The following is a 13437-nucleotide window of genomic DNA, read 5'->3' as shown; positions in this document are numbered from 1 at the left end:
TTTTCCACCTCTGCATTTATAAGGCAGCGTCCCGATTCTCCATCCTTCTTCCAAAGTGAGCACGGCCGGGGCTGCCGTCGTTGTGCTTGGTGTCCACGGCGAAGAAGAGGAAGAGCACATCTTCCACGATCTCAAAGACAGACAGGAAGCAGTGGGACACCACAGCCAGGAGAACAGGCAGATGATGAGCAGGGGCAGGACCCACACCGTGTAGTCCCGCTGGAAGTTGAACTCCAGCACGCCAGCGAACGCCGTGCACGAGATGATCAGTACCTGGACTTACAACACACAGACACACTCATGGATGAAGGGAAAGATGGAGAGAAAGGGGGGTGAGAAAGGGAGAAAAGAAGAAAGAGAAAGAAAGATAGACATAGAGAAAAGAGAGACAATGATTAGTATTATTATACTACAAAAATAAACACAAATAAGGAACTGACAATAAACAATCCAAAATTGGCATCGCTGTGCGGCCGTTACCTTTCCCAGGAAGAGGACAAAGTCCCTCACGGTGTTGGTGGTGGCCAATCTGAGGGCATTCTCTACCAGGAGGATGAAGGTGTCACATGTCGACATACAGAAACTGCTGATGTTGAAACCTGTCGCCGTGTACGCATTCTGTGGTGAAAACAGACAAAGAGACAGAAGTATCATCAATAGCAATTTGTGATTGCTGTCATCTTGGAATGAGTCTCGCTTATCAAATAGATTGTTGTCAATGATATTACGTGTAATAGTAAGAATAATCAACATCTCAGATGACAATCAATCTGATTCTGATCGAACACTTACTTGATTCAGGTACATTAGACACTTCTTCAGGCACCACAAGCAGCAGATGCAGGTTTTCAGCATACAGCGAGTACAGTCATTTAACTACAAACAGTAAAGACATTGAGCTTTAGTTCTCCACCCATTGTCTGGCTTGACTTGACAAACTGGTAGTTGTCATATGTGAAAATGTGTATATTTAAAGGCACAATCTGGGATATTTCATGCTGCTAATGTAGCCCTTCCTGCAGTCAAATTACCTAATGGCTTCATGGGTGGAATGTTATAAATATTTCTCAGAATTTCAGAATGAATAAACATTTTTTTTTTTAAATAAGCCGAAATTCTGGTTTTTCTATGTCAAACAGTTTTGTTGTATTTCAGTCTTCTGTGATGTATATAAAGTGTAATATTGGAATGTAAACTCAAAATGTATTACATTTCAACTCTATATTTGACATTGTATAAGTGTATTATTTTTGTTAAGCCCATAACCATGTGTGTGAGGTGTATACTTTTGTTTCAAAGAAGATTTGTTAAGACTACCAAGAATAACTCTGTGACCCTGATATAGCCCACTGCAGTAAAAGGTTCATTAATGATCAATTGTACCTCACACTAAGTATGAATTTGTCCTGCTGGGTGACCTAAACTGGGACATGCTTAAACCACCTGACCAAGTCCTACAGCAATGGGACTCCCTAAATCTTTCTCAGATTATTACCAATCCCACCACGTATGACTCCAAACACCCAGAAAAGGCTACTCTCCTCGATGTTATCCTCACAAATAATCCTGATAGGTATCAGTCTGGTTTTTTCTGTAGTGACCTTAGTGATCACTGTTTTACAGCCTGTGTTCGTAATGGCTGCTCAGTGAAACCACCTGTCCTGATTTGTCATAGACGCTTGCTCTAAAACTTTAATGAGCAAGCCTTCCTCCATGAACTGGCCTCTGTAAAATGGTTTAGAATCAGCTTGATTCCCTCTGTCGAAGACGCTTGGACCTTCTTTTTTAAATATTTTCAGTGGTATTGTTAACAGACACGCCCCCGTAAAGAAAATTATAATTAAAAACAGGTTCAGCCCCTGGTTCGACCGTGATCTTCCAGAGTTACTCCACCTCAAGAATTGCATTTGGCAAAAGGCTCAGCACCCGCACAATCAAGCTGACTGGCTCTCGTATAGTGTTCTCTCGGGTATGCAATCTGGTTTCCGCTCAGTTTATGGATGTGTCACTGCAACCTTAAAGGTCCTCAATGATGTCACCATTGCTCTTGATTCTAAGCAATATTGTGCTGCTATTTTTATTGACATGGCCAAAGCTTTTGATACGGTAGACCATTCCATTCTTGTGGGCCGGCTAAGGAGTATTGGTGTATCTGAGGGGTCTTTGGCCTAGTTTGCTAACTTCCTCTATGTATGTATAAAGTCAGAAAATCTGCTGTTTAACCTGTTGGGGCTAGGGGGCAGTATTTTCACGGCCGGATAAAAAAACGTACCCTATTTAAACTGGTTACTACTCTTGCCCAGAAATGAGAATATGCATGTAATTAGTAGATTTGGATAGGACACACTCTAAAGTTTCTAAAACTGTTTGAATGGTGTCTGTGACTATAACAGAACTCATATGGCAGGCCAAAACCTGAGAAGATTCCATACAGGAAGTGCCCTGTCTGACAATTTGTTGTCCTTCTGTTGCATCTCTATCAAAAATAAAGCATCTGTGCTGTAACATGACACTTTCTAAGGCTTCCATTGGCTCTCTAAAGCCGCCAGAAAGTGGAATGGGGTGTCTGCTGTCTCTGGGCAAAGTACAGCAGCAGAGTTTGTAAGTGGTCAGCCTGGGGACAGTGAGACTCAGATGCGCATTCACGAGACTTCTCCATTTTTTTCTTTCAGTCTTTGAATGAATACTACGTTGCCCGGTTGGAATATTAGCGCTATTTTACGAGAAAAGTAGCATAAAAATTGTTTTTAAACAGCGTTTGACATGCTTCTAAGTACGGTAATGGAATATTTTGACATTTTTTGTCACGAAATGCGCTCGCACGTTACCATTTGGATAGTGAACCGAACGCACGAACAAAACGGAGGTATTTTGATATAACTATGGATTATTTGGAACCAAAACAACATTTGTTGTTGAAGTAGAAGTCCTGGGAGTGCATTTTGACGAAGAACAGCAAAGGTAATCCAAATTTTCTAATAGTAATTCTGAGTTTATTGAGCCCCGACGTTGGCAGGTGTCTGAATAGCTAGCCTGTGATGGACGAGCAATGTACTCAGAATATTACAAAATGTGCTTTCGCCGAAAAGCTATTTTAAAATCTGGCACCGCGATTGCATAAAGGAGTTCTGTATCTATAATTCTTAAAATAATTGTTATGTATTTTGTCAACGTTTATCATGAGTAATTTAGTAAATTCACCGGAAGTTTTCGGTGGGTATGCTAGTTCTGAACATCACATGCTAATGTAAAAAGCTGTTTTTTGATATAAATATGAACTTGATTGAACAAAACATGCATGTATTGTATAACCTGTTTGGGATAGGGGGCAGTATTTTCACGGCCGGATAAAAAACGTACCCGATTTAATCTGGTTATTACTCCTGCCCAGAAACTAGAAAATGCATAGAATTAGTAGATTTGGATAGAAAACACCCTAAAGTTTCTAAAACTGTTTGAATGGTGTCTGTGAGTATAACAGAACTCATATGGCAGGCCAAAACCTGAGAATATTCTATATGGGAAGTGCCCTGTCTGACCATTTCTTGGCCTTCTGTAGCCTCTTTATCGAAAATACAGGATCTCTGCTGTAATGTGACATTTTCTAAGGCTTTCATTGGCTCTCAGAAGGCACCAGAATGTGGAATGATAACTCTGCAGTCTCTGGGCGAAAAACAGTATGGGTTTTGGAGAGTGGTACTCCTGAGAACAATGGCAATGGCGCACGCGTGCATGTGATGACTCCATTTTCTTCTTTCAGTGTTTGAACGGATATGTCTCCCGGTTGGAATATTATCGCTATTTTACGAGAAAAATCACATAAAAATTGATTTTAAACAGCGTTTGACATGCTTCGAAGTACGGTAATGGAATATTTTGAATTTTTTTGTCACGAAACGCGCCGGCGCGTCACCCTTCGGATAGTGATTTGAACGCACAAACAAAACGGAGCTATTTGGATATAACTATGGATTATTTGGAACCAAAACAACATTGGGTGTTGAAGTAGAAGTCCTGGGAGTGCATTCTGACGAAGAACAGCAAAGGTAATCCAATTTTTCTTATAGTAAATCTGAGTTTGGTTAGTGCCAAACTTGGTGGGTGTCAAAATAGCTAGCCATGATAGCCGGGCTATCTACTCAGAATATTGCAAAATGTGCTTTCACCGAAAAGCTATTTTAAAATCGGACACAGCGATTGCATAAAGGAGTTCTGTATCTATAATTCTTAAAATAATTGTTATGTTTTTTGTCAACGTTTATCGTGAGTAATTTAGTAAATTCACCGGAAGTTTTCAGTGGGTATGCTAGTTCTGAACATCAAATGCTAATGTAAAAAGCTGTTTTTTTATATAAATATGAACTTGATTGAACAAAACATGCATGTATTGTATAACATAATGTCCTAGGAGTGTCATCTGATGAAGATCATCAAAGGTTAGTGCTGCATTTAGCTGTGGTTTTGGTTTTTGTGACATTATATGCTAGCTTGAAAAATGGGTGTGTGATTATTTCTGGCTCGGTACTCTCCTGACATAATCTAATGTTTTGCTTTTGTTGTAAAGCCTTTTTGAAATCGGACAATGTGGTTAGATAAAGGAGAGTCTTGTCTTTAAAATGGTGTAAAATAGAAAATATTTTCTCTGATGAAGATCATCAAAGGTTAGTGCTGCATTTAGCTGTGTTTTGGGTATTTGTGATGCATGCTAGTTGCTTGGAAATGGCTGTGTGGATTTTTGTGTCTATGTACTCTCCTAACATAATCTAATGTTTTGCTTTCGCTGTAAAGCCTTTTGGAAATCGGACAACGTGGTTCGATTCAGGAGAAGTGTATCTATAAAATGGTGTAAAATAGTCCTATGTTTGAGAACTTTGAATTATGACATTATGTGGTTTTAAATTTGGCGCTCTGATTTTTCACTGGCTGTTGAATAGTGTGGGACGATTTCGTCCCACCTCCCCTGGAGAGGTTAAGCCACTGCCTGTCACCAAGGGAGTACCCCAAGGCTCGATCCTAGGCCCCACACTCTTCTCAATTTACATCAACAACATAGCTCAGGCAGTAGGAAGCATCCATTTATATGCAGATGATAGTCTTATACTCAGCTGGCCCCTCCCCGGATTTTGTGTTAAATGCTCTACAACAAAGCTTTCTTAGTGTCTAACAAGCTTTCTCAGGCTAAAGTTAAATCTAGACTTTACCTCTATCATAATCGCTCCTCTTTCACCCCAGCTGCCAAACTAACCCTGATTCTGATGACCATCCTACCCATGCTAGATTACAGAGATGTAATTTATAGATCGGCAGGTAAGGGTGCTCTCGAGCGGTTCTTTACCATTCGGCCGTCAGATTTGCCACCAATGCTCCTTATAGGACACATCACTGCACTCTATACTCCTCTGTAAACTGGTCATCTCTGTAAACTGGTCATCGCAAGAACCACTGGTTGATGCTTATTCATAAAACCCTCTTAGGCCTCACTCCCCCCTATCTGAAATATCTACCGCAGCCCTCATCCTCCACATACAACACCCGTTGTACCAGTCACATTCTGTTAAAGGTCCCCAAAGCACACACATCCCTGGGTCGCTCCTCTTTTCAGTTCGCTGCAGCTAGCGACTGGAACGAGCTGCAACAAACACTCAAACTGGATAGTTTTATCTCATTCTCTTCATTCAAAGACTCAATCATGGACACTCTTACTGACAGTTGTGGCTGCTTTGAGTGATGTATTGTTTGTTGTCTCAACATTCATGCCCTTTGTGCTGTTGTCTGTGCCCAATAATGTTTGTACCATGTTTTGTGCTGCTACCATGTTGTGTTTCTACCATGTTGTTGTTATGTTGTGTTGCTACCATGCTGTGTTGCCATGTGTTGCTGCCTTGCTATGGTGTTGTCTTAGGTCTCTCTTTATGTAGTGTTGTGTTGTCTCTCTTGTCGTGATGTACGTTTTGTCCTATATTTACATTTAATTTATTTACACATTTTAATCCCAGCCCCTGTCTCCGCAGGAGGCCTTTTGTCTTTTGGTAGGCCGTCATTGTAAGTAAGAATTTGTTCTTAACTGACTTGTTTAGTTAAATAAAGGTTAAATATAAGTACCTAGACTGACAGTATTTGTTTATCCCCTGTGAATTCTATTGTAGTTGATGTCTTTAAAGAAAAACTTCAATACATCTGCAGTAATCCCTTGTTTAGCATTTCTGATTCACACTTTTGTATCAAGAATGTATCAAGCATGAAGAGAGGTCAGATTTGTGAAGGGTTAATTCTGTTCCAGAGCACAGATTAGCACTGGGTGGGGAGCAGCATGTCAACGTCACTTTACTGAAGTGAAACTGAAGTGTGTAGACGTACTGTCTGTTGTGCACACAAGCAAACGTTCTAACTCTTCTGAAACAAATGCTAAGGCAGCTCTTTTTTTTATACTACACTATATAGTACTAAAAAATCTGAGAAAGCGCCCACACTCTTTCACACACACAGATACAGGTGAGTAGAGATTAACAAGGGCAGGTGAAGATACATTCTACTGTGTGAATTCTTGTATTCTCTTGTTTGCTTTATCGACTACAGTACCTATGTTTAACTTAATTTTGTACCATGACTAATTTAAACTGTATGTTGTATGGTGAAACAACTTTAATCAACATTGGTTAGTGTCTCTAAATGCCATGTTGACAGTGGCACTGAAACTATCAAGAGCTGAATCATTCCAGGAAATAATTTATAGTTCCACCTTTGTCTAGATATGGCTTCCTCCAGTATTCTCCTGTCTGAAGAGCAGTTCCTGTGCTCTATCTGTCTGGATGTGTTCACTGAGCCAGTCACCACTTCTTGTGGACACAACTTCTGCATTGACTGTATCACAAAGTACTGGAATAGCAAGGACCTGTGTCACTGTCCGCTGTGTAAGGAGAAATTCTCCAAACGACCTAAACTTCGTGTCAACACAATGTTAAGAGAAGTTGTAGGGAATTTTAAAAGCTTGAGAGACAGAGGTAAAGATGAGTCCCCTGCCAAACTTGGAAAAGTGCCCTGTGACGTCTGCACTGGGACGAAGCGCAAGGCCCTGAAGTCCTGCCTGGTGTGTCTGGCTTCTTACTGTGAGACTCACCTGGATCCTCATCATATAGCCCCAGCCTTCAAGAGGCACAAACTGGTCGACCCTGTGGAGAACCTGGAAGACAGGATGTGCAAGAAGCATGACAGACTCCTGGAGCTGTTCTGTAGGACTGACCAGACATGTGTGTGTCAAACATGTGTGTGTCAAGCAGACCACAAGACTCATGACACTGTCCCTATAGAGGAAGAGTGTGGAGAGAGGAAGGCTCAGCTGGGGAAAACTGAGGCAGAAGTGCAGCAGATAATCCAGGAGAGACTGAAGAAGGTTAAAGAGATCAAACTCTCAGTAGATCTCAGCAAGAGAGATGCAGAGAGGGAGAGAGCAGACAGCATACAGGTCTTCACTGCTTTGGTTCACTCCATTGAGAAAAGCCAGGCGGAACTGATTGAGGTGATTGAGGAGAAGCAGAAAGCAGTAGAGAGGCAGGCTGAAGGGCTCATTAAAGAACTGGATCAGGAAATCACTGAGCTAAAGAGGAGAAGCACTGATCTGAAGCAGCTCTCACAGACTGAGGACCACCTCCAACTTCTCCAGAGCTTCCCATCCATAGTGTGCAACCCTCAACCCACCAAGGACTGGTCTGAGATCAGTGTTCACAGTGATCTGTGTGTGGGGACTGTTAGGAAAGCAGTGTCTCAGCTGGAGGAGACACTGAATAAAGAGATGGAGAAGCTGCCTGAAGTCAAACTGAAGAGGATTCAGCAGTATGCAGTGGATGTGACTCTGGACCCTGATACAGCAAATCTCTATCTCATCCTGTCTGAGGATGGGAAACAAGTAAGACTTCAAAATACACCACAGAAACTTCCTGACAATCCAAAAAGGTTTAATCAGTATTTAATTGTCCTTGGAAAGGATGGCTTCTCCTCAGGAAGATTTTATTATGAGGTGACAGTTAAGGGGAAGACTGACTGGGATTTAGGAGTGGCCAGAGAGTCCACTGACAGGAAGGGGATTATATCACCTAGTTCTGAGGATGGAGTCTGGACTGTGGTCCTGAGGGATTGGAATCAGTACACAGCCTGTGCCTCCCCCCAAGTTTATCTCTCCCTGATAGAGAAACCCCAGAAGGTGGGCGTGTTTGTGGACTATGAGGTGGGTCAGGTCTCCTTTTATGATGTGGAGGCCAAGTCTCATATCTACTCTTTCACTGGCTGCACTTTCACTGAGAAGCTCTACCCATACTTCAGCCCCTGTGATAATGATGATGGTAAAAACTCAGCTCCTCTCATCATATCTCCTGTCAATCACACACACTGATTAAACAATGGAACTAACTTATAACTTACAAATCATGAAATATATCAATATATTTACAAAATAGTATATTTATTCATGTGACATGGCACACGATTAGAATATCCACAGATGTCCTCTGAAATAGTATCAACAAATGAAAATGGAAACTGTTTTGTACATCTAAACCACGGATAATAAATGCTTGTATTTGCTGAAAACGAAGACTATCAACTGGAATGAATTTAAATAAAAGTTATACAAGGTATGTTGCTTTGATTATTTATATAATTTACCCACAATTATTTTAGGGAAAATTTTCCTTTAAAGCAGGGTTCACCAAGTGTTGGACATATAAGAGTGTAAAAACACCAGGAAATAATCTCCAATTTATTTACATTTTGGAAACCTGTTCCAAAGTATTCCAACGCATAATAGAGACACGTGATCGTATACAAATGTAAGCAAGGATTGAAATTATTACGTTTCTATCAAATGTTATATCTGTTTGTGCTTTGTGCAGTCATTTTTTCATTTAATTTATTAGGATCCCCATTAGCCGACGTCAATGTTACTGGGGTCCAACACATAACAAAAAATGCATTACAGACAAAATACTTGAAAATGTACATACATTTAAAATATTAACATCTAATGCTCATCTATCAGTTACATATACATGTCACTACATACACACAAAAAGTAGGTCACATGGGGGAGAGGCGTTGTGTCATGAGGTGTTGCTTTATTTGTTATTTGAAACCAGGTTTGCTCTTCAATACTTGGGCTAATGAGATGGAATGGAGTTCCATACATTCATGTCTCTGTATAATACTGTTCGATTCCTTGAATTTGTTCTGGAACTAGGGACTGTGAAAAGACCCCTGGTGGCATGTCTGGTGGGGTAAGTGTATGTGTCAGAGCTGTGTATAAGTTGACTATGCTAACAATTTGGAATTTCCAACATATGTTTCTTATACAAACAAGAAGTGATGCAGTCAGTTTGTCCTCAACTCTTAGCCAAGAGAGACTGGCATGCCTAGTATTAATATTAACCCTCTGATTACAATGAAGAGCAACACGTGCCACACTATTCTGGGCCAGCTACAACTAAACTAGGTCCGTCCTTGCAGCACTTGACCATATGACTAGACACTAATCAAGATAAGATAAAACTAGAGCCTGCAGAACTTGCTATGTGGAGTGTGGTGTCTTAAACGCAAAGCATCTATTTATTACGGACAGACCTTTCCCCCTCTTTACAACCATTGAATCTATATGTTTTTACCATGAGGTAACATCAAGTCATTTCATGTCCTCAATTTGCTCAACAGCCACACCATTCATTACCAGATTCAACTGAAGTCTAGAATTTAGGGAATGATTTGAACCCAATATAGTGCTCTTAGTTTTAGAGATGATCAGGACCAGATTATTACTGGCCACCCATTCTAAAAATGTACAATCTAGAAATTATGTGTAATTATGTTCTGGCCCTCAACCATCCACTCAAAACAAAATGGCCCGCTGCTGAATGTAGTTGATGATAAAGGATGTACTCAGCTATTGAACTGTTTGTTGATGTAGGTGAATGTAACAAAGGACTTAGTCTGCCTTAAAGCTGGTTATTGATACGCTAAGTGAACGTGATAAGGGACATACTCAGCCTTTGCGCTGGCTCTGGATCTGAGACACTGAATATGACAAGGGACGTAGTGTGCCTTTAAAGGCCCAATGTAGCCGTTTTCATCTCAATATCAAATGATTGCTGGATAACATTACTTTAATAGTTTCCATTAAAATGGTAAAACAAATATATATTTTTTTATTTATATTTGCAAAAACGATTGCTCAAGCAAGAATTTTGCTAGGAATCTCTGGGAGTGGTCTGAGTGAGGGACCTAATTGGAAGGGCCTAATGGGAGGGAGATGTAACCTGCAAACTAGCTGTTACTGGCAGAGAGGTTTGTAACTCTCTGTTATTGGTCTATTAACTTATATCGGCTGGTGATATCACCAGGCAGGCTATAAGTCCACCCATGCAACACCTGCTGATTAGAAGGTCCTGTGTAGATTGTATTTATAACCAGAAACTATCAGGAAATAACATAGATCAAATTCTTTCACACTTTTACTATGTTAGCAAAGACAGTAAAGTATGAAGATAGGCAGAAACTGCTTCTCCAATAGAAATCCCCATCACACTTGTAGGCGATGTCATGGTGACATTGGCTAGCTAATCTCATGCACAGCGTCAAAGCACGTCATCAGGTCTAACGGTCGTTTCGCACCGAACGCGCCTTTGGAGTCTGTCAAATCAAAGGCAGTCCTTCGATATGAAGTTGTTTTTGACAAATGAAAACGTGTCAATTTGTCACTTTCACGAGGTTGGAGTAATAACATGTTCAAAGACTGAAGACATTGGTTTGAATTGAGGTTGTGTCTTTAGAGTTAGAGGAAATGGACAGGTAGGGAAGAATTGTTCACTTCTCTCATTGACTTTTCAAACCCAAAACCCTGGCCTGGTCTACTTGGTCTGTTTCGCAAGCCTTTTGGAAGTCTCTCGAAGTTGCTCCTCTGGATTTAAAATATTGACTGCACAGGGCCTTTAAGCTGGGTGTTGATACTGGGCAAGTACATACGATACATACTTTTCTTTGAGCTAGTTGTGGATGTGGGTGAATATGATCAAATCCATACTTTTCCTTTGAGCTGGTTGTGGATGTGGGTGTGGACAGGGTTCCTGGATTCACATATTTGTTTAAAAAAAACAAAAAAATTGTGTTTGATTGAGCCTAATGTGCATCGATTATATTTTACACACATTTTTGGACAATATCACTTAACACTGTCTGCATTATATATGATTGATTGATCCAAAGGGCCGTATTTACACGTCATTGATGTTCCCTGTCACCCCTCCTTCAACATCAATCCACACTGGCAGGCCATCTTCTTAGAGACGATCAAAGATCCTTTTCACCAGGGCATGGTCGTGCCACTGGTATGACAGCTTCACAAGAGATGGAATCTTCTCCCTACCAGATAGAATGCAGTTGATACAAGCAAAGTTAGGACATTCTGGAAATGTTGGTTGTAGCCCCTGATGGTTGTCTTTTAAGAGGTAGGTAGTATGAGAATGTGGCTTAGACAATGCATACGCTGTGTGTGGCTTGGTTTCCCAGGTAGCACAGTAGGCCTACTTAGACCAATGGATGAGGGACACATGCTTACTCTAGAGATGCACAGTGTGTGAAATATGTATCTTTCACCTAAAGCACTTTACATTTTAGCATTCTCTCTGATGCCTCAAAAGCATGTTGACTCAGGATGGTAAGTTGGTGGTTGAAGGTATCCCTCTAGTGGTGTGGGGGCTGTGCTTTGGCAAAGTGGGTGGGGTTATATCCTGCCTGTTTGGCCCTGTCCGGGGGTATCATCGGATGGGGCCACAGTGTCTGCTGACCCCTCCTGTCTCAGTCTCCAGTATTTATGCTGCAGTAGTTTATGTGTCGGGAGGCTAGGGTCAGTCTGTTATATCTGCAGTATTTCTCCAGTGTCCTGTGTGAATTTAAGTATGCTCTCTCTAATTTCCTCTTTCTCTCTCTCGGGGGACCTGAGCCCTAGGACCATGCCTCAGGATTACCTGGCATGATGACTCCTTGCTGTCCCCAGTCCACCTGGCCGTGCTGCTGCTCCAGTTTCAACTGTTCTGCCTGCGGCTATGGAACCCTGACCTGTTCACCGGACGTGCTACCTGTCCCAGACCTGCTGTTTTCAACTCTCTAGAGACAGCAGGAGCGGTAGAGATACTCTCAATGATCGGCTATGAAAAGCCAACTGAGATTTACTCCTGAGGTGCTGACCTGTTGCACCCTCGACAACTACTGTGATTATTATTATTTGACCATGCTGGTAATTTATGAACAATTGAACATCTTGGCCATGTTCTGTTATAATCTCCACCCGGCACAGCCAGAAGAGGACTGGCCACCCCTCATAGTCTGGTTCCTCTCTAGGTTTCTTCCTGGGTTTTGGCCTTTTTAGGGAGTTTTTCCTAGCCACTGTGCTTCTACACCTGCATTGCTTGCTGTTTGGGGTTTTAGGCTGGGTTTCTGTATAGCACTTTGAGATATCAGCTGATGTAAGAAGGGCTCTATAAATACATTTGATTTGATTTGACTGATGATGGTAATGTGCACAGCAAAGGGGGAATTTGTGGCTTAGACGTCCCTTGTTCTATGAATACAGAATTACAAACTCAATAAGCAGTAATGACCCAATGTTGCCACAAATAAGGAATTTACGCCCCTATTCAGGTCCGGAACGATGCACCCATTTGATTGTATTTTAACCAAAGCTCAAGATCGCAGTCTTGGCATCGTAAAGGACCATAACTGTATTACCATTATTGCTCTTTGTTTTTGTTGTCAATTGTCTGTCAGTGTTTTATCTGTTGTTGTTTATGGATGCTGTGTGGGTTGTCTGCCACCAAGTGGCATGTTTTGTTATGTCCTGCATTTATGTTTTATAAACTCCAATAAAATATATGAAAGAGACAAACTTAGTAAGCAGTAATGACCCAATGTTGCCACAATTTAGGGATTGTCAGTGATGATCATGCATTGCCTTTAACATAAAACAACCTCAATATTTGTAGGACCTGCATTTCATTAGACACTTCTTCAGGCACCACAAGCAGCAGATGCAGGCTTTCAGCATACAGCGAGCACAGGCATTTTCCTACAAACAGTAAAGCATTTATTATCCATGTTAAGATATACAGAATACTTTACATTCTCATTTGAGGATACAATTTCAGAGGACAACGTGGATATTCAAATCATGTGACCTGTCAGTATGTTTACAATTTGTAAATGTGCATTTTAAAATATCTGGAAAAAACCATTTCCTTTCCATCGTTGAATCAGCATGTGTGATTGACTGGAGAGATGATGAGAGGGGCTGAGTTTTGACCATCATCATCATCAAAGGGGCTGAAGTATGGAAAGAGTTTCTCTGTAAAGGTGCAGCCAGTGAAAGAGTAGATATGAGACTATTAACTGGAATTAAAGTTA

The 13437-nt window shown here is 41.1% G+C and overlaps 1 protein-coding gene and 1 pseudogene across 1 annotated transcript; one reads left to right on the top strand and one right to left on the bottom strand.

The window, feature by feature from the left end:
* Window positions 1-16: 16 nt before the first annotated feature.
* LOC123742555 (choline transporter-like protein 1) lies at window positions 17-891 on the bottom strand (annotated as a pseudogene).
* A 5449-nt stretch (window positions 892-6340) lies between these two features.
* On the top strand, window positions 6341-8628 carry ro52 (52 kDa Ro protein). Its single transcript, NM_001140573.2, is given in 3 exon segments — window positions 6341-6492; window positions 6750-7053; window positions 7522-8628. Coding segments are annotated over 2 exon segments (1167 nt in total). The 5' UTR covers window positions 6341-6492; window positions 6750-6751; the 3' UTR covers window positions 8387-8628.
* The last annotated feature ends 4809 nt before the right edge of the window (window positions 8629-13437 follow it).

The sequence above is a fragment of the Salmo salar genome, chromosome ssa04, assembly GCF_905237065.1.
Source record: "Salmo salar chromosome ssa04, Ssal_v3.1, whole genome shotgun sequence".
Lineage (NCBI taxonomy): Eukaryota > Metazoa > Chordata > Actinopteri > Salmoniformes > Salmonidae > Salmo > Salmo salar.
This window is presented reverse-complemented; position numbering and strand designations above follow the sequence as displayed.